The 22209-nt window shown below is 46.8% G+C and overlaps 2 protein-coding genes across 3 annotated transcripts in view; one reads left to right on the top strand and one right to left on the bottom strand.

Annotated features, from left to right (window-relative positions):
• Nucleotides 1-3199: 3199 nt before the first annotated feature.
• LOC142570824 (uncharacterized) lies at nucleotides 3200-14664 on the top strand. Its single transcript, XM_075679141.1, has 3 exons — nucleotides 3200-3348; nucleotides 8502-9342; nucleotides 12798-14664. The coding sequence occupies exons 2-3, from the start codon at nucleotides 8509-8511 to the stop codon at nucleotides 14622-14624; spliced, it is 2661 nt and encodes an 886-aa protein (XP_075535256.1). The 5' UTR covers nucleotides 3200-3348; nucleotides 8502-8508; the 3' UTR covers nucleotides 14625-14664.
• A 1231-nt stretch (nucleotides 14665-15895) lies between these two features.
• LOC142571664 (photoreceptor-specific nuclear receptor-like) overlaps nucleotides 15896-22209 on the bottom strand; it is a 61271-nt gene continuing 54957 nt past the window's right edge. For both annotated transcript variants that reach the window (XM_075680188.1, XM_075680189.1), the window contains exon 10: nucleotides 15896-19173. The gene's annotated coding sequence lies outside the window, so the exon portion shown is untranslated. The remainder of the gene's footprint in view (nucleotides 19174-22209) is intronic.

Below are 22209 nucleotides of genomic sequence, written 5' to 3'. Positions count from 1 at the left end.
ACAACTCAAAAAAGAAAAAAAAAAAGAAAAGAAAAACAGCAGTTGGCAACCAAGGCACACGGACCGCGCGGGGTCCGTGTGCCTCTACCCTAATTGTTACTCCGCCAGCCAATCACATAGAAACAAACAAAATCGCCCCCATGCGACCATTTCAAAATGGCGTCGTACTTGATACCTCCGGAGCGTCTGCTGGTCTTGAAGAGTCTTTGGGTGAAGAGCGAAGCTATTGATCTAATAACAGCAAGCAAGCTAAGCAAGCAAGTGGCCAGGGTTTGGTGCGCCGAATTTTGACGGTCTTTTATATGCGACAACAAACATGAACACACACACACACACACACACACACACACACACACACACACACACACACACACACACACACACACACACACACACACACACACACACACACACACACACACACACACACACACACACACACACACACACACGCACGCGCACGCACACGCGCACGCACACGCACACACACACACGCACACACGCACACACACGCACACGCACGCACACACACACACACACACGCACACACACACACACACACACACACACACACACACACACACACACACACACACACACACACACACACACACACACACGCACACACACACACACACACACACGCGCACGCACGCACGCACGCACGCATGCACGCACACATTATTCGGATCACCGTCAGTTGCTCTTCGCTCCTCGAAGAGGCAGGACGTATGTCGAATGAGCTCCTCAACTTTGCATCCGGAACCTCAGAGAGGTGTGACATAATGCTAGCGCATTTACCGCTAAATCGCCATTGCATATTTAAATGAACTTTGTACATTTAAAAGCTAAGCTTTCTGTTTTCTTTCACCGCTTCCAGTCTTCCTCCCTCAATTTCCCTTGCCCCTCTGTCTCTCTTAGAAAAAGAAGAACTGTTCACCATAGTTCGCAGCCAAAAGGGAGATATATTTATTTGTAACTAAAGTAATGATGTATTTTTAGCTTAGCCGCAGTTGGACGTGCCTTAAAAAATGATAAGAAGTAGAGAAAAATGAACAGGAGGAGGCAATCCGCCGTAGTGGGTCCCCGCCATAATATAGCAAGCAAGCAAGCAAGCTCTTCCAACAACCCAATTTCTGGCCGGTCCCCCATCAGTGGTATGTACCACTGATGTGTACTATGTAGATCAAAGTAGATATCAGTGGAATGGACCATTTGTGCAGAGGAACAGCAACAACTGAAGCGGTATATAGTCTGACACAGTCAAATGATAGTAAGTGACTGAAAGCACTTTACATGGAGGTCCGGCGAGGACGCGAACTCGTCGCGCACCCGGCTAATTTGACGTAGGCACCGGCAGGTCTAGCCCACCGACCCGGTCGCGGCAAACAGGACAGCCAGGATTTGCTTGTCTAGAGTACGCAGAAGCGAGTCCCACTCCTCCTTGCTGAACTTGAGGTATCTCGACCCGCACTTCCAGAGCGTGTGTGCTATAGAGTGGAGGTCTGCCCGCAGGACGGGCAGGCGTCGTCGCGACATACGTCGTGCTAAACTTCGTGTAGAACGGCCAGACACGGATAGACATGATAGTCGCAGCAAATCGAAGTCAAAGCAGTGTTGCCGTTACCTTGGTGCCACCAAGCCGCTAGTGGGGGGGGGGGGGCAATATTCGGCAACTCAAACGCTGCCCCGCAATGTATTTTGTCAGCTCTTCGTCGCGGCTCCTGTGAACAATTAAATCGTGTCGTAGATGCGAGGAACGCATAACCATGCGATCGCGAAAGGACGCGACGTCGTGTTTTAGTGGCTGCCGGGCCGTTGCGATATTTCTGGCAACGACCTCGCCGACGAAGCTGCTAACAAAGCACATCAAGGGACGAACCTGGTGTTTATACCTTTGTCGAGGGCTGAGGCAGCCCGACACTTAAGCAAACTAGCGCAACGTGTAAAATTGCATAAGCGGCACGCAGCTGAATTCATTCACCATCGTTTGCATTATCTCTACCATCTGTGCAATTGTGGCTGTTACCTGGTCTTCCCCGAGCGGTTGAAACAGTGCTTTGTCGCTTACGCCTGGGGGTTGCATTCACCAATACATATATTCACCAATACAAATGCCTTCTTTTCTTTTAAATTTTACTTTGGTCGGCGTAGTGTCCCGGGTTTTTGTCTACCTTTAAACCATGTTTCATCCCGACCAGACGGGCTTCCGTCAAAAACTGAACTTCACATATTCGTTTTTGATTGGAATGGCCGATAGCGCCGAGTACGATGCCTGCGGTTTCAAGGAGACTAAGGAACACCTCCTAATATACTGCCCGCGTCCTTTGAAAATGAAAGACATTACCTCCGCAAATATTGAATCTAAAGAATACGTTGTTGCGCCAAAAAAGGGAAATAAAGACTTGGGAAGGAAGAGTACGAAAAGACAGATTGAGCGCTGAAAGGTCTTTTCGTACTCTTCCTTCCCAAGTCTTTATTTCCCTTTTTTTGGCGCAACAATGTATTATTTAGATCCCAACCAACTCGCCCAGCAACAAGTTCTATGCAAATATTGAAATCAGCTAGGTAGGAAACCTTTCACATTGAACAAGATCTTGGGACCTCCTATATCGCAGCTACAAACGACCACCATAAAGCTGCTGCGATTTCTGAAGGCTGCTGGACTAAGTGACCGTCTGTAGCCTACCAGGCTCAATCTTGCCTTGTTTCGTATCTTAGACAGCGGCGCATACCAAGGGGGATCGGCCAAGAAGCACGCGGTTTTCCGTATGCTTAGAAGTAAAGCGAAACTAGATTTAAATAGTGGAGCGTAAGACTTAGAACTGTAATTTAGAGGTGTAACGAAAATATTAAGAATTTTGATAAAATAAGTTAACGTAAAGAAATGAAATAATAGAAATTATTGATAATTTTAGAAATTCAGCAAGGCACTCTTTTGGTCTCTCTAATAAAATTGTAAACTGCAAGAAAAGCGTCCCTGTGGCTGGATCCCAGTGAAGTCGCCCCAAAAGAAAGAATTTTTGGCGAGGTTAGCGATAGCCCAAGTTTGATAAATAAGCATTCTAATAGTTTTCTTTGTCTTAGAAATCGGCAGCGACACAGTCCTGGCTAACCTCCCTGCCTTTCATTTGTCCTTTTTTTCGTTCTCTCTCTTTTAGTACGCTCGCAGAGGAGGTTGAAGTTTCGCGTGCTCGCGTTCGTGATCGCGTTCGTGCTCTTTCTCGCGCTGCTGGCATTGGTCGAAGCAGAAGAGGACATCGTTCGAAGGGGACCGAGCGAGCAGAGCCTGACCATCAAAGCGATTCCTCTCGGATCCGGAGCGTTTGAATTCCAAGGCGTTTGAAGGTATGTGCATGCGTTAAGCCTTCTACAGGCAGGGTGTAGAACCGAACTGGAACTAAACCGAAAACCGGAACAGGAACGTTATCTTCAGCTGAAACGGGCATGAACCGAAACTTTATTTTCCCGCCAGCTTGTAACTGAAGCCGAACCGGAACTTACTGAAGGAACCAAGCCAGTTCGATGAACAATTCAGGAAGACCTGTGGATCCTCTGCGCTAGGGCACGTCAAACGGGGAACTCCAGACAAAGGCTCAAAGGCTACCATTGCCGCTAAACGATTCTCACGCTACAGGCAAGGCTCAAATAAGTTCAAAAAGTCTCAACTCAGTGCAGACACTCATTATGTTGTTAATTTTTGTGCGACCGAGCCTGAATGCAATGCCGCACGTCCATAAAGTAATTTACGCCCATAATGTGTGCAGCAAACTACAAAACGTTGCAAAAGTCGATAGTGTACGTGATAGTAAAACACAAAAGAAATGTTACAGTGTCTAATTTTCAGCCACTTGCATGGATGGTCGTGGGCCGTAGACAACAGATTATCCTCAACGCCTTTCACATTGCCCTATGTCGCTGTCAAAACATAATATATTAGTCCCTCACTGGTCCTTCAACTTCAATGGCTGAAATTCCCACATGTGTAAGGCTGTTTACACGCGCAACTAAATTGAATTAAATTAGTTTTCAACGAATTGCGCGTTGTGGCCTTGGAAAAGAAATTGCAGTACGTCAGCGCGCCTTGAGCGATGGTACATCCAATGTCGTGCGCAATATTAAAGGCAGAAGATATACATTAGTCCCATTCACGTAGAAATAAAAATACCGCAAAATCCTATAACGTATCAATAGTTGTTGCTGGGCTAGTTGCTTCATCTAATTCCGCGAAGTTCCCAGGGGCGGAAAAAAGCTTTAGGACAGGAAAGAGCGTCACTTGCAACTAATTTTTGAAAGCAGACGGGGTCACATTTATAGAAGGTGGCCTCTAGGACCACTGGTTATAGAAAATCATTAGAGCACGCACAGCTTTCTGGGTTGAGGATTAGCGAGGCCGAGCACCTGCAGGATCTTCGCCTCTGTAAAGGGTCGATCGACCATCGAGTTGGCTTCGCAGAGTCTGACGTCGGGCGTCAGAGCGGTTGCAGCGGCACAGAAGGGTGCTCGATCGTCTACTAGCAGTTATAGTGGTCGCACATAGGGAATTCGGCCATTCCGACGAGGAAGAACTATATGCTTTTGTGAAGGCCACACGCAGTCATAGGTGGTGCAGCAATGTAATGTCACGCCGGGAGGAGGTTGGTGGTGATCGTAGCTGCGGTGATGGATCAAGCATGCGCAAACGAAGGTTGGATTACTCCGCAGTTTTACAAAGATCAGTTCCCTGCCCAAGTCCGTTCTTAATAATGGCGTGAGCATTGCTTGCGCGTTATCATGAAATGATATGGCAGGTTCGTCAGCGAGATGGTTGCCGCAACTGCCGCAATGACCAGGCAGCCACAACGAAATGGCATCATGTTCTTTTTCGTCCATGATAATGTAAAATACTATTATATTTGAAATCATTAAAGGAATAACCGTAATCCATCCGACTGTAGCACGAAGCTACAAGAGAAGACTATACGGGCTTTTCTGCAGAACTAAAGCTTTGCAACTGAAGAAAATTTCGTCATGTCTGGGGATCGAACCTGGAGGAAAGGCATTTCCGGGACGGTCGCTTCACTATCTGAATTAACCAGGAGGCTAAGACATCGCAGCGCGTGGGTGAATTAATCGATAATTCAGAAGCACCGGACACCGAATATGGCAAATCCGTTCCGCTGAAGCCCTCAAACCGGAAGAAGGCTCATGAAAGAGAAAATTCTCATACACTTGACTTTAGCGCGAAGCTACAGTCAGGCACTTTGTCTAAAAGCAGTAAAGTAAGCTGACTTGGAACTGTTCACGTTTGGGCCTTCTCAGTGATATCGGTTATTTGGAGGCGTACTTCAAGCTTCTGCATATGCCATAAGGGAGATTCTCTTGCAGTGGTTGCGAAAATCATTGGAAGGGAGGGCTATTACGTCACCATAATTCATGAATATGTAGCCCGAGGCCTCTCAACTGGCAAACAAGTGAGACGGTGAATCCCTGACCACAAAGTGGACAATGTGCCTCTGGCGTCCTCACGGATGAAACATGAAGCAACCTATCTCATAGAAATATGTCACTCCCTCTCTGCCCAGGCCGGTGGCTCCCCGTGCAGCATTTCAGAGATAGCGCAGGCGTGCTCAGCCAAGTAAACTGAATGCACCACGTTATAGGAGCCAGCAGGCAGGCAAGTCTGTCTGCGGCGGCTGCTGCGAATCGCGCCCACACGTCAGGTTGACCGCGCCAGCCAATACATCGCGAAATGAAAGCACCGTATGGAGCTGCTCTCAGATTTCGCATTAGAGTACCGTAATCACCGGCGAATCGTTACAGCAAGGCTGTGTACAGGGCGTCCCAGCTAACTTTAGCCAGAGTTTAAAAATATGCGAATGCCACGTAGCTGGACAGAACCAAGTTAATGTTGTTTGCCGTCGCTTTGAGATACTCATATTATTATTTTCTTTCTACCTAATTACATAATTAATCCTAATTATTCAATAAAGTTCTCAAGCATGAAGATTAGATGAAAAGCGTCAATGATAAAATTGTACAGAAACATAAAAAACTCCCGGTACATCTTTCTGTTGCTCAGTACGGGCTACATAAAAGGGTTCTTCCGAGCGTGAAAGAAGCCCGCGAATACTCGCAGAGTGCCTCGAGCGGCCAGTCGCGCGGCAATTTTGCCAGCATTTGCGGGCTTCTTTCACGCTCGGAAAAAACGCTTTTATGTAGGACGCATTAAGCAACAGAAAGCTGTGTTAGGAGTTTTTCATGTTGCTCTACAATTTTCTCACTTACACTTCTCATATAATTATAATATTTGAGAAGTTTATCAATTAATTAGGACTAACTATCTAATTAAGTGGAATGAAAAAGATATAATCCGATCATATCTAAGTGACCGCAAACAACATTATCCTAGTTCTGTCCAGCTACGTGGAATTCGCATGTTCTTAAACTCTGGCTAAAGTTAGTTGGGACACCCGCTATATATACCCCTCGGCGGTGGCCGTCTACGCGTTGCATCGACGCGAACAAATTTGCGGGCTGCTGAGCACGAGGTCGCGGGATCGAATCCCGGCCACGGCGGCCGCATTTCGATGGGGGCGAAATGCGAAAACACCCGTGTGCTTAGATTTAGGTGCACGTTAAAGAACCCCAGGTGGTCGAAATTTCCGGAGTCCTCCACTACGGCGTGCCTCTAATCAGAAAGTGGTTTTGGCACGTAAAACCCCAAATATTATTATTTAACAAATTTGCGTCTCCAGCATCTCGCGAATGCTCTGCAGCCCTCAATCTAATGCAGGTATATTGAAAAAAATTATACTGAAGTAGGCCGCTAAGACGACTCCATCATTGCACAGAGTTTCATTTACTTGTCATAATTAATTCACAGTGAGGTTGTAAACGTTACAGAATTCCTGTCAATACATGACCGTCTACGGAGGGAGTATGGTTACAGAAAACGGCTGTAACTCTTGTTTCATCAAAACTATCCCAGAGCAAACCAAACTGAAATTGGCCGCTAAGATGACTCTATCACTACGACGAGTTTCATTTACTTGTAGTAATTAGTTGGTTTACAGTGAAGCGATAAACGTTACAGAATTCCCGTCTACTGTCAATACATGACCGTCTATACGGAGGGAGTTTGGTTACAGAAAACGGATGTAACTAATGTTTTATAAAAATTATCCCGAAATAAATTGCATGACATTTAGCCGCTAAGACGACCCTAACCTTACGCCGAGTTTCATCTACTTTTCACAATTATGTAGTACGCAGCGGAGTTGTAAATATTGCGGAAATCCCGCCTGCCATGTCGCGGTACTTGCACACGTCGCTACGTCATAAAAGAATAAGAATAAATCACTCCACAGTGAAAAGATGTATTCGTTGTCTGTGTCCTTTAATAATAATAATAATAATAATAATAATAATAATAATAATAATAATAATAATAATAATAATAATAATAATAATAATAATAATAATAATAATAATAATAATAATAATAATAATAATAATAATAATAATAATAATAATAAATACAGCGGCAGAACTGTGACCGACTTTTTATTGGGTGAACCTTTGCCCACAAAAGCAAGTTACACTCAAAGCACATGCAGCGATAGTGGCGAAAGCGGTGGCCGATCGTCGAAATCTCATCAGCTTGTCAAGCGCGTCGGCTTTTCTGGATGTCATAGAACACGTTCTAGAGTAATCGCTGGTGCCTGCGTGTCTTCCAGAAGGCACTTTCCAGAAGGCACTTCCCGAAGGCACTTTCCAGAAGGCACTTCCAGAAGGCGTCTTCCAGAAGGCAATACGCACTTTGCGTCGCTGATGTCACCGAACCTTGTGTTCGGTGACATCAGTGACATCACATTCGGTGTTCGTCTTTCTTCACAGAGTGGTGAAAATGAGGGCTGATGAATTTTTTTGAGCGACTTTGTCTCTTCTCTACACCCAACGCACACTACATACTATAGTATTTTTCGTGCTCTAGTTAAAGCAGTACCACTTAATTTTCCAGGCACTGGCCCCATCTACTACTTCGTGTAATCCCAAATTTTTGGCTTCTCAATACTCCCTCGACACCTGTCTACGACAGTTTGTAACGCAGTAGGGCGGCGCCTCCTGCTGGCGTATTCTAAATCGATGTGTTTTGAGCCACGTGAAATAACTCGGAACGAGGAGGCCGAATGGTGAGGAGGGTCTTCTGAGGACAGTCAGCGCTACGGACAGGGCTGGTTCGCAAAGCAGCATTAGTGCTATAGTCTCAGCTTTGAAGGAAGTGCGCATCGCTGTAACGGGGCACAGAGGGACCGAAAAGAAGTCTTGACCGAAAGACTTGAAGGAAAAGCTGATGGAATTTGAGCAGCCATACACCAGTGCTCGGCGCCTTAAGACATCACGAAAAAATCTGTACCAACTAGCCAAAATCGCAGTTTCTGACGAAAAACAGAAATAAAAACAGAGCCTTGCGGTATGCTCGAAGGTGAGATTTCTCCTTGTCAATTGCATTTTCGCAGCGCTCCCATGGCTGATAATGACGATCACGGGGGCCCAAACAAGGCCAAGGACAAGAAAAGCCTACAGAGCTCGCTACGCGGCCTCGCTCCCGCAAAGACGCCCGAGAAGCAGGGGAAAGCCGCGCTGCCCAACTCTGCGGAGGGGAGGCCTGCCTTGAAGCCTCCACGCCAGTCCTCGAAGATTCCAACGATCGAGAACTCGGCGCCGGCCCCGCTGCCTCCGACCGAAGGCGACCGCCCCTCGCTGAACGTGGGCCAGGACAAGCCCGCCTTGCATCAACTGCTTCCCGTACAGAAACGCGACGACAAATCATTGGTCGCTTCGGCGCCCCCCAAGGACACTGCTCCTGCGGCAGCTGCCCCACCTGCGCCCGACGAGAAGGCCACAATGCCGAAGAAGGAGGAGGGCTCGCCACGGTCGTCGAAAAACGAGAAGGGCGCACAAGGCTCCGTAAAGGGCGGCAAGGGAACGCAGCAGCCAACTAAAAGCTCGAACGTCAAGGAGAATCAGGCCGTCGCCGAGCAGGGTAAGGTCCCGGTGGCGGAAACTTTCGGCGATGTGTTGTTCCCTGACCCCGAGCCGGAGCCGCAGGCGGCACCACCACCAAGCTGCACGCACAATCAGCGGAACCTGCTCGCCATCGTAGTAGCGGTTACTGTGGGGATCATCGTGCTGCTGGTAATCGTGCTGCTCCTCGGAAGCTCCTGGACACAGACGGGGGGGGCCTGCCAGTCTGAACACTGCAAGCACGTCGCCAAGCTGCTACTAGATAGCGTCTCGCCAGACGTGGATCCCTGCGACAACTTCTACCAGCGCGTCTGCGGAAGGTGGAAGTACGCGGTAAGCGACTGAACGCGATGATTTTGACCCACAGTATGAGGAAAAATGCCGCCCTCAATCTGACTTGACAGTTTAAGTTCGTCTCGTTTTGTTCGACCAGGAATGAAACGTTGCTTTATTCTTTTTTAGTGCGTGTCTTCGAATTATGGGCAATTTGTGGGCAGAATTCACAAAGCTTTTCGCTCGTACAACTAAACTTTGCTATTGTCCGACCGCCTTCGTTAATATGTCCGGCAGCACGATGGACCATGGCATCTGGTATTATTTACGAACAGGAAGTCCTTCGTTGCCACCACGGTCAATAAGCAAGGTCATGTCACAAACGCTCTTACAGTCAAGATCCACAACTCCGAGATAGCAGAACAGGTTGCAATCCCGCTCGCGCTCACAGACCCAACCACCACCCACGCCTACAGCGATTCACGCTCAGCCGTCAAAGCCTTTCAGAAAGGAGCCGTTGCAAGACAAGCACTACAAATAGTCAATACATCCGCACCGCTGCAGCATCACACCATCTGCTGGTTCCAGGCACACCTCGGAGAGATCGAGGACGCCCTCCCAATTTCAATGAGATGTCTCACAGGAGCACGCGAGACTTAACCGTCCATGACGCCACCTATTCTGGTCGTGACCATCCCAGCGAGAATCGGGACCCTCCCTCCACATAAAACGAGTTCACAAAGCACTTTTATCTAGACCGCAGAATATACAGCACACCTCACAATAAGCTCACCATGCTTCAAGCCCTCACGTTCAGAATGCATCAAACCAACACGTACCCCACGCAGAACAGACTACATCACTACATGCATGAGCCATACACAACATCGTATTGCGAAAATTGCCTTAGCGCACTAGACGTACATCAATTGCTCTGGCCGTGTGGTCGGACCCACGCAAACAAGAATCAAAACTCCGCCAGCCTGCAAGAAGCATTACGCAGCACGGACCTGGCGGAGCAGCTCTGGGCCGTCCAGCGAGCCCACGATGCGACCAGGGAGTTAAAACTCCCTGTCCCGACGTGGGAGTAGCCCGCTCTATGGGGCCTTGCGCCCCATAGAGCTGAGAGCTACGGGCCTTGCACCCCGTAGCTCGCAGGACCTTTCAGTAAGGTATTCCATCCATGCATATATAGCTTAAGAATATCTTTGTGAATAAGGGCCTAGATGTGGGCTTACGTCTTCTCTCTCTCTCTCTCTCTCTCTCTCTCTCTCTATATATATATATATATATATATATATATATATATATATATATATATATAGATATATGCCCACTGCATGGCATAGGCCTCTCCCATACTTCTCCAACTACCCCGGTCATGTGCTAATTGTGGCCATGTTGTCCCTGCAAACTTCTTAATCTCATTCCGCCCACCTAACTTCCTGCCGTCCCCTGCTACGCTTCCCTTCCCTTGGAATCCAGTCCGTAACCCTTAATGACTATCGGTTATCTTCCCTCCTCAGTGCATGTCCTGCCCATGCCCCCCCCCCCCCCCATTTATTTTTCTTGATTTCAACTAAGATGTCATTAACTCGCGTTTGTTCCCTCACCCAATCTGCTATTTTCTTATCCCTTAACGTTACACCCATCATTCTTCTTTCCATAGCTCGTTGCGTCGTCCTCAATTTAAGTAGAACCATTTTTGTAAGTCTCCAGGTTTCTGCCCCGTATATAGGTGAGTACTGGTAAGATACATTAATAAAAGGAAAATTAGACATCCACCCGTTCGTAGCAATTGCTACAAAGGAAACCCATACGGGTTCCTCAAAAGAAAAGCCTCAGAGTTCAAGAAAAATTCGTCCTCGTCCGGCACTCGAACCGGAACTACCGTCTTTCCGGGGCAGCCACCCTGCCATCTGAGCTAACCAGGCGGCTAGCAGATGGCAGGGCGAAGTCGAATTTGTCGACAACACGAAGCAAAGGCAAGTGTTTGACGCAGGTCACTATATATATATATATATATATATATATATATATATATATATATGTCGAAACCATGTGGACGCCATTCACTTTTTCCACCCGTCACAACATGTTTCGTAAGGGCCTTCATGACCTGCATGTAAACCCTGACTGTAATCAACGAACTGACACTATTTTTCTGGACTATGAAAAAGCATTCGACAAATTTTCTCACCGGCACATGCTACAAGAACTGTCGTTCTTAAATTTAAACCCCGGTGTATTAAAATGGCTTGAAACATACCTAATTCACGCGCAATTTTTTTCTATCACCCCTCTTCCGTTCTTCTCTCGGTCTCTTCGTGTGTTCCTCAGGGATCTGTTACTGGTCCGTTTCGTTTTTTAATCTATAATAATGACTTACCCTTATGTAAGTTGCAAAATTCGGATGTTTGCTGGTTATTGCTAGATTCACCACACTGTTAGTAATGCTACTGACTCCTAATCCCAGTAAATGTAAGCACATGTTTAACCGTTGCCGTAAGCCCATTCTATTTTCTTGCACACTGGCCGATAATCCACACCGTTAATAATGCTACTGACGCAGAGACTTACAACAAAATGTCAACCGAGTGCAGTCTTGGCGTTCCCATTGACTGATGTCTTTCAGTCCCAATAAATGTAAGCGCATGTCATTTACCCGCCGCCGTAAAGCCTTTCTAGTCTCTTATACAATGGCCGGTAATCCCATACAATACAATCATTGAAGTACGTAGGCTTTACAATTTCCTATGATCTCATCAGGGGGCACACGCGTTAATAGAGCACTCAACTTGAGTCGCCACTTGCGCCATGCTCTGCAAGATAAACTTCTGGCGTACTGATAGGCTTAAAGTTGAATACGCGTGCCCTACCGGGGCACATATCAAAATTATCTTGCTAACGCACTTGAGTCCTTTCAAACTTGTGCTACCAGGTACATTCATTCGGCGTACTCGTACGACATAAGCGTGTCATCACAAAGGCAAAATATGATTTACAGTCGCTCTAGCACCACCGTACTATAGCCAGCCTTGGTCTTTTTCGTAAGTTCTTTTACAGTTCACTCAATCATGCGCTATGCCCCGAGCTACCTGCAAGAATAACAGAACGCACTGCTCATGCTCACCAAGTTCCTCTTAAAACCACCCTCATACACAACTACATTCTATGCTTAATTCCCCCCCGACAATATCTGATTGGAATACTCTTCCTCACCATGTTTTCGCTATGAGTAGTCCCCCTTTTTTTAAATTGAAGTGTGCATATCTTTTTTCCTATGTATAAAAATACTTATGTGAAATGGCTCATTTTTGTACCTGACCCCTTATGTAACACCCCTGATAAGGGGCCTTTAAGGAAATTAACGGAGCTTTTTGTTTTGACAATACACAGTCTCGGAAGTATGTACGTAAAAAGCTAACGCTACATCTATGAGCTCATGAGCAGCACCTACTGGTGGCATTTCGCAAAAGGATATACTCACGGCAGTCCTTATGTTTCACCTGCAGGGGAGCCAAGGCGACGTGTTGTTCGACAAACTTATCGAGGACGTCACCGATCTAATCCGAACGATGGACGTGCCTCCCACAGGACAGTCGCCGGCGCAGAAGGCCGCGCTGGCCTATCGGACGTGCGAAGACATCGTCGCCAAGAACAACACCAACCTCACCACCCTCGTACAGATCCTTAAGGAGGCCGGACTATATGCGCCACCCGGTTGGAAGGGGCCCGTCGATGCACTGAACGCGACGTTCTTCCTGTATTTCAAGTGGCGCATTGCCGCTCCATTAAAGTTCACGTATGTCCGCCCCGCTCACCGAGGGATCACATTGCGGATGGCACCCAGCGAGTCACTGAAGGCGTACGCCCGCAGGAGGCTGGAACCTGGCTTTTACGATGGCCTCAGAAACGATTACGAGGTGTTTCACACGACGTTCGAGCCTAACATGCTTCCCAACGTGACGTACGACGACTGGAAGAAGATGGACGAGAACGTCGTTACGGATTCGATGAACATTTTGAACACACTGGACTCTACGAACGACTTCGCCGGTTGGAACGAGACTACCATTCAGGACGCGATTCGAGGCGTCTCACAGCGAGAGTGGACGAGCATTCTCGACATGTACTTCAACCGCAGTAACTCCCTCAGGTTTTACGTAGACTCTCTCTTCCTGTTTAAGAAATTCATGCAACTGCCTAATCAATTTGGCGCTATGGAAGCGCAAGGCTATTTTAGGTGGTACATGGTAGAAATCCTGACGAGGAGATTGTATGCGCCCTGGATAGTCAGGGAGTTCCCAACGTACCAGGACGCGATGAAATACCAGTACCGCTTCTGCTATGCCATATTAGAGCAAACCGCCAGCTACGCGTTTTTAGCGCCGTACGTCTCGAAGATGTTCACCGCAGACGTGAAGCACGACATAACACAGCTATTGCAAATGGTGCGCGAATCTTACAACCACTTGTTCGCCAAGGGCGACCAGCTACGCTCCAACGTCAAGAGGCTGCGCAGCTACGCTAACGATACGGGACACGTTTTCGACCTCCTGTCACTCTCACAGGAAAGTTCACTCCAAGAGAACTACGCCACATACGAGGACATGACATCGGATCCGCTGCTGAACTGGAAGCGACTCATGGTCGGCCGGAGCACTTCCCTCTGGAGTCAGGTGTCAATGGAAACGGCCGGCGTTCTTCCATCGGACCTGCTATATTACCGAATCAATGGCGTGTCCAACGACATCATCCTTCGGCCAGACGTGGCCGTCTTGCCGGCATACGACAGTGGCGCGCCCCTGCTGCTCAAGCTCGCAAGCCTGGGTTCACTCATGGCGTCTGCCATGGCCAAGGTCCTGTGCGTGACGCTGGAAAACACGGCGCGGTGGCGCAAGGCCGCTGACTGCATTTTCAGCCTGCGGGAGCCCAGTAATGACACGGAGTCAGGCGGCAAGATGGTCATTCTTCAGCGCGTAATTGCCCTAGCGGTCACCGTCTCTGCGGCCATGACAGCGACCAAAGGCGACAAGCCATTGACCATCCCTGGCGTGCCCGACCTTTCTGGCATGCAGCTCCTCTACGCTGTTTGGTGCTATCAACAGTGCGGTGAGAGAGAAGGCGGCCGTCTATGCAACGAACCTCTCAAGGAAATCGGTGTGTTTGCGGACGCTTTTCAGTGCGACGCTAACGCAATGATGAAAAGAGCGAATACGTGCACTGCGAAATGGTTTAACACACAGCTGCAAGCGACCGCTGTGCCAGAAGACAGCGCGCAGTCGGAAGGCGTCACGAAGCTGACCGATACAACGCAGGCACGAGAAACTTTGCCGTAGCGATATACGTTATTTTTATAGTAAAGCGGTGTCGATTGTGTTTTGCTTGGTACTGTAGTTCGCCCCATAGAAAAATAAGAAATGGCAGTGGAAACTGCTGCATACATGCCTTGTATTCTAAAGAGTACCGATATGGCACCTACAACGGAAGTTATTTGCGGCTTGAAGTAAAAACGCATGGCATTGTTCACACTATGTCGCGTTTTCTCTCTCCTAATAGCAAGGGGAAGATGCGTACTTGTTCGCACGTGTAATTAGTTCTCCCAGGCCTTGCTAACCGTTGGGTTATATAAGGATACCAAAATCTCCCGACGCCTCCTTTGAGGCTAGCGTACTCCAGAGTTTTGAGGACAGCTATAGATCGGTGCTGCGAGAAAGAATTGAAATATGTGCTAGTGTATTAGCCGCGAGATATGCGGCAATTCTTATAGTATGGAGGAACACCAGTGAAAGGAAACGTTGGGCATCCTTCCTTGTGGATTTACTATAGGAAGTCCACTGGAGATGCAGGAATGGAGACGTGGTGGTTCTGCTCTTAATTAATGGCAAACGCTGCTAAGAAACTAGCCTTTATATGCCCCCAGAACGTTCAGTCGAGTTTTTTTATTGTAACAGTGACAGCTTGCATAGTCTAATGGCAAAACGAGTGTGGCTCCGTTGGGTCGCTATAGCAGTCGAGAGTAAACTACACTTCTCAGTGGCAGAGCGGGGAACAAGTCGTCTGGTTATGCAAAAAAGGTGAGGCGTGCAGGCAGGACACAAGAGAAGTGGACAACACGTGTTGTCCGCGTTCGTGTTGTCCACTTCTCTTGCGTCCTGTCTGCACGCCTCACCTTTTTTGCATAATGAATCCTTACCAACTAGCCCAGCTTTCTGTCGTTCTAAGTCTGGTTAAATGACAGCTCTTTTCACAGGTCGCTCTGGTCGAGTCATTTTCGTTAGTGGAGGAAGCATTGCCGCTGTGGAGATGAGGTGACGAGTGCCATCATGCTCTCGTGGTTGTTTGCTTTTGTTCGAGAGATCGTGCCTTTAATGGAAGCCAGCAAGATTTTAACGCGAGGTGAAGGCCATGGCCGTGCAAACAACACAGCTTCTCGCTTCAATGGGCTATGCGTGGCCCCGGGAGGTCACTGGCCATGATATGCAAATTCCGCTAACGCCGCTGTTTCCAAGAATGGCGCTCTTAACCAACGTGTTGAAGTTGGCATCCTCCACTCAAATTGTGTACTGGATACTATAGCGAGTACGTCACAATTGCCGAAACAAGATACTCGCAAATCCAAAAGCAATTTATTTCTTTGCGTGTCGTCGTCATGGAAGCATTACTACAATTTGGAAATAAGGTATCGGCACAGACCTACAATCCTCTAAGCAAACAAATAGAGCCGAATTTCCTCTAGTGGAAACTTTCTACAATGTACTTCTTTATCCGCCGCGGTATCATACGACGTCCTACTGCTGACCGTGAGGTCGTGTATTGGACTCCCGGAAATGGCGGCTGCATTTGGATGGGGGCGAAATGCGAAATCACTGGTGTACTGAGATTCAGGTGCACGTTAAAGAACCCCCATCTGGACAAAGTAGCGGCGTGCTCTCCATTACGGCGTTCCCCATAATCCACTGAGCAGTTTCAGGAGGTTACCCACAATTTAATAAATAAGACACAATCTTCTTCGGATGCGACTTTTGAACCTCTCAAGCTTTCTTATAGAGAAAACACTGGGAAGGCAGGAGATGGAAATTCAAGACGATAAGTAAAATGAGAACGAGGTAAAAGAGGGAGCATGTGTCGCCTTGAAAAAGACAAGTCCACTTGTCGAAGCGTTGGCTCCCGTTTTTACCTTGTTCTCGTTTTGCTCATCAAGCTTTCTTATAGTGATATGCGACATACCGTGCAGATTTTGGCACCTTTACGAAATTCACGTTGTAGAATACAGTTTGTCTGAACGAAATGTTACGTGAGGGTGCACTGCTTACGTATATATGTGTATCAGTATTGCGTGATATAAATCCAAAGCTATAGTGGCTCTACATTCTGCCTACAGCAGAAACCATGAAGAGTTCTGGTTTTGCTCATGCTCGTGCACCGCTCAACCTGCTCTCCGAGCAAGCTAAGCCATTTGAGTCCGTTTTCTCCAAAATGGTGTAAGTTTGTGAAATACTGCAGATTTCATTGCGAGGCGCACGGCGCTGGCTTAGCGCTGCCGTGGCCGTGGGGGCATATACGTGGCGGTAAAAAAAACCGCTCGCCCCTCCTTTGCCTCCACGCCTTTCGTGCGTTTGCAACATAAGCTGAGATACCGTGCCACGTGTTTTCAGCGTTAAATGGCAGAAATGGTTAGGACCAGTTAAGACGAATTCGAAGGGACCGTGAAAATCTGTCTCATCAGAAGCTCATCTCAACAAAAGTAATCCACAAAACTCAAAAGCTGCTATTACCGCTGTGTCTAAATATCCACGAGAAAGATGGCAAATGAAACATCGTTAATTCCATAAGGCAGATGTAAAGAAACGTTTGTAGGACTCGTGGGATACAAAGCATTGCCTTAATGCACACTGAAAGAATTGATTAATCGTTGCCTGTCGCGGTTGTGCAAATCGCAGCGCTGTTACGAAATTAGACATGTCACTTAACTTGCTCAAAAACATTTTAACATTTTAGATGCTCTCATGTTGAACAGAAAATACACCGAAGCGTACAGGGATGCATCATATTTTAGCAGCGATGATTCTTGTAGCTGTAGGGCAATGTCATTTCCATAGTTACGCAGCCTGCAGAGGCAACACCCCTGTCTTCCTCGCACGTCGCCTGATTGTTCATTTGGTTCCCGCTATCCCTATCTCCCAGTCATCCCCTAGTCATGCTAGACTTGTAGCTACAGTCTAGGGGATGTTGGCAGAGGCACCTCGAGGACCTGCTGAAAATTTTGTTTATATGGTGTCAGCCCTGCTAGTTTCCGCGTCTCTGTCGACGTTGGCATATAGCTGTTTATGCCCACAAAGCACCATTTGCATTTAGTGTAGCTATAGCAGAGACGCCTCCTCCAAGTCTGCCGACCTGCGCCCCTCACTGAGCCGAGCATAGCAGGCGTCAGTGATGGCTGCAGAAGTTCAGCGCAACCAAATTAGTGGCTCGTGTTAAGCGGATTATTCTTGCCGTTGGACTTATGGGAAACCACATAAATGTTCCCACTTCTTCCTCATACTCGAAAATTCGACTTCACCGGGTTCGTCTTAATGGGAGTTTACTGAAGTTAATTTGCGGTGATTGCGATCTCCAATGTCCGGACACACAATCGATTAATCAGCGAGCTGCCACGATTTCCTTAGAGGAGCACTATATATAAGAATAGAACGCAGCAGACTTTTTCCATGCCGCAGTGAAGGATCAACCAAGAACAAGTGACAACAACGAATAAAATGCATTGGCGACACTGTAATACTGTAACATGGCATAACTTATCGTCATGGTTCATGCAAGGGAAATGTCGGGTGATAATACACAAAGCAGGAAGCAGTAACACGCCTGCACCGAGAAGCGCACCGGCAAATTGTTTAGTTTACAGTCGGCCGAAAATTAAGCACGATCACAGTGGCATACAGTAAGTCTCAAAATACGCACCGGCAACTCTGAGACGGGACATCTTCTCGTTTATTTAAGCTGCGTGTCGCATCACTGTAGCTTCTAATCGAACAAGCCATGTAAGTCACACAATCGACGGCATTTTAAACAGGATTTTGATCGTGTTCTTTCTTTTTAAGCTCGACCGACTGTAAAAGAGACAGTTATGCACTTTTGGCAGCTTTGGAAACGAATGATTAATTCAAATATTGCAGTTCGTCTCAGTTATTGCAGCACGAGTGTCAGTACAAAGACAGCACATGCTCTTGGAACAACGCCGGCACAAGGGGCGTCCTTTCTTTCTTTTTTACATAGCATCTAAGAGCATTTATTCACCAAAACCTTATGGGTCGGCCCGAAGGGAGTTGGCGACACGACGCTGCATTGGTGTTGCACTCTTCCCGATTTTCCTCATGCAGCTTACTGGTTGTCCTGAATCAGTCATTTCTTTCGTGACTGAATTACATGGAATGATTCACGCTGTGCTGGAAGTGGCGAAGAAGAATCTCGCGCGTGACAGCCGACGCGTCGAGTCCGTCAAACGAACAGGTTTTTTGGCACATGTTGTCTTCTTGGTGGCTTGGTTTCCAGAAAAATGAATGCGGGGGGGGGGGGGAGGGGAGGGTAAGGGCACGGAATGGGGCGTACGTGGCCCACGCAAGAAGGCGGGGAGCAATACGATGGATGCACTTTGTTGTTTGTACTGTGCGAGTACGTCCGTGAAACCACCCGCAGCCATGTTGGACTAGGTAGCAATCGCAGGGGGGATGAAGGGCGATCTGTACAGGATCCCACGTGGTTCTATAGTTTACGCCTTGCGTCGACCGTGGGTGAACGATTAGACGCGGACAAGAAAGTTGGCGCAGTCGCGTCTTTCTTCCTCGAAGGAGCAGCATACCTTCCGGAACTCTGGACGTTCACGTGAACCTGCATAGAACGCGACGGCACATGACATACGTCATTCACGTAGTTGAAGAAAGAAAGGGAGAAAGGAAGAGAAGTTACCTAATATTTATTTATTTATTTATTTTATTTATTTCATACATGCTGTTAGCCTCCATTTGGAGGTTGTTGCAGGACATGGGAAAATACATTGCATCAAAATAAGAATGACAAACTTATACACTTGTTAATATTGTAGTTTACAAGAAGACGAAGTTGAGCAATACAATAAAAGGGTGTGACCTTCCTGAGTAAGCCCTTAAAGGTTAATGAACAGAAATGCAGAAGCATAAAATAAACAACAAAAAGTACATCGAAACCAATTAGAGACAAAATGCGGTGTCTGCAGGCGATACTGGTAAATGAAGATGCGTACTCATAGACATATTTTTCCAGCATAGGAAGGAAATCGTCAGGTGAGCAAATTATAATATCACTAGGCAATGAATTCCAGTCACTAATTGTCTGGGGAAAGAAAGAATACCTGAATGTGTCTGTGTGGAACCTGTATTCAATTAAATGTTTATGATGTTCAGTTCTAGTGTTTCGCTGTTCAGTGAAAGATACATATGCACCACTGTTTAATTTGTAGCCCCCCGTTAAGGAGGTGAAACAGAAACTTGAGGCGTAAGAATTTCGCAAGCTTGTAAAAAGTCGGGAGGCAAGCTTCATCAAGGAGTTCTGTCGGAGACTCATTACGGTTGTACCTATTATAAATGAATCTGATGGCTTTTCTCTGTATTGCTTCTAGGCGTTTTATGCACTGTTTGGTATGGGGGAACCAGCAGGTAATACCATATTCTAGTATAGGACGAACGAATGAGGTGTGGGCTAGCATGTTAGTGTCTGGTGAGGCAGATCTTAAAGAGCGTTTAAGTGAACAAAGTGTTGTAAATGCCTTAGAAGATATGTGTGACACATGTTTGTCCCATTTCATATCAGATGATAGGACAATGCCCAAATATTTAAAATGATCGACTACCTTTAATTTTCGCTGTTCGATCGTGTAAGTGAATTCTAGTGGGGTTCTTTTTCAGCTTACTCTCATAAAAACAGTCTTGTCTAAATTAATCTTCATTTGTCATGCGTGACACCAATTTGATACTTGCGCAAGCTCGTGATTTAGCGTTACTTGATCATTATGGTTCCTAATCTCCCTATATATAACGCAATCATCTGCAAACATGCGCATCGTTGATTTCATGTTATCTGCCATGTCATTGATGTATAGTAAGAAAAGAATTGGTGCTAAGACTGTTCCTTGTGGTACTCCGGATGACACCTCTACCCAATCAGATTGCTGACTTTCGATTTCTACGTACTGTTGTCGACCTGCAAGATAAGATTTTATCCGTTTATTATGCTGCCAGATCCGAGAATGTGTTGTAGTTTGCCCAGGAGTTTAGGATGGGATACCCGGTCGAAGGCCTTCGATAGATCTAAAAATATATAGACCGATTTGCAACCCTATACAGTAGCGGCGTTTACATGGATACAGTAGAAGCGTATCGTAATCGCCACCGTTTACATGAATCCGCATTTTGTTATCCAGCAAACTAACGGCACCTACTATCGTATTTGAAAGTTAGCGCTGTCACTAGCCTGCTTTTGCTGCCACGTTGTGAAATGCACAAATAAAAAAAACCCGCAGGGTGACGGCTACGTTTCTCAGATTCCCTTTCATTTGTCCGCATGGACAGATTTACGCGACGTTTATTTTGCGGTAACGCACCGTATTGTATTAGAATAAAAAACATTTCCAGCGTGTCATCTGTGGTTTCCTTATCCAATGGTAGGGCCGCCTCGGCGTCTAATACCTCAGAGCGGATTTGACTACGTTAATGACGCCAACCAAGCAACTCTTACATGCCAATGTCATTCATTAATGAGCATGACGACACTTTCAATGCACCTAATGTGTTCACGAATGAAAAGAAATCGCGAGAGGCCTGCTTCGTAAGCCGCCATTTTTGTTTTGATATCCTGCAGTTCTGCATAGGCCGCTGCCGGTTGGTCGGCCGGTTGACATCCCGCTGCAAATGCTTTCCCATATTTCTTGATACGATAGGATTCTGGATACATACCATGCACTGCTGAAATGTGAATTCACCATCTCAAACTACCCTTGTTTGGCGCATTAGGTGCGATACGCCTTCCTAGCGTACCACCTCGTTTACACGAGATGAAATACGCTTCAAAGTTGATACGATACGCTTCTGTCGCATGAATTTATAAACGCTGCTAGTGCGAAACAGCCCACGGCCCCTCGAATGCAAACCTTGCTGAGCTTCAGAGCAAAATACCTCCCACTAATGTCTCAAATGGGCAATAAAAAGTAAGCAGTCAGGAAACACAAATTTTGAGATATATAATTCACTCGCGATGTTTTTATCACGTCGCAATAGCATCGATCAGTGGGGCCCATCAGCCTTGTAACGGACGTATATAAACAGGTGGTGGTGGCGATTTTGGCGAGATCACACGGTTTGTGCATGACGCGTTTGACAAGGTGAGCGTAGCTTAATATAGTCGGCTTCATGAGCGCTGCACAAATCTTTCTAATTAGCAGATTGATGCATAGTCACGGAAAAAAATTGTAGGGAAGCGTAAGAGGAGCACGAGAAACTGTCGATTGCAATTACAATAGTGACGTCGCTCATTGACCATTCAATCGATAGCGCTGGCACTGCTGGGGCAACGCAGGAAACTGAAAATTAAGTGTTCTCTCACTTACTGCTCAAACTATAGGAAGTTTTGTTTACTCAGCATGTTCTCACTCACTCACTCACTCACTCACTCACTCACTCACTCACTCACTCACTCACTCACTCACTCACTCACTCACTCACTCACTCACTCACTCACTCAATCAATCAATCAATCAATCAATCAATCAATCAATCAATCAATCAATCAATCAATCAATCAATCAATCAATCAATCAATCAATCGGCATTACGTGGGTTTCTTTACAAACTGCAAATTTCTTCCGTTACCGCATGATATCCGCAAACGACAACT

Source organism: Dermacentor variabilis, chromosome 2, assembly GCF_050947875.1.
Source record: "Dermacentor variabilis isolate Ectoservices chromosome 2, ASM5094787v1, whole genome shotgun sequence".
Classification (NCBI taxonomy): domain Eukaryota; kingdom Metazoa; phylum Arthropoda; class Arachnida; order Ixodida; family Ixodidae; genus Dermacentor; species Dermacentor variabilis.
This window is presented reverse-complemented; position numbering and strand designations above follow the sequence as displayed.

What these genes read in the sequence shown, in the direction of transcription:
- LOC142570824 (XM_075679141.1), top strand. Translation starts at nt 8,509, where the DNA reads ATGGCTGATAATGACGATCACGGGGGCCCAAACAAGGCCAAGGACAAG. An exon ending in GCGGAAGGTGGAAGTACGCG is followed by an intron (nt 9,343 to 12,797) that starts GTAAGCGACTGA and finishes TTTCACCTGCAG; the next exon opens with GGGAGCCAAGGCGACGTGTT.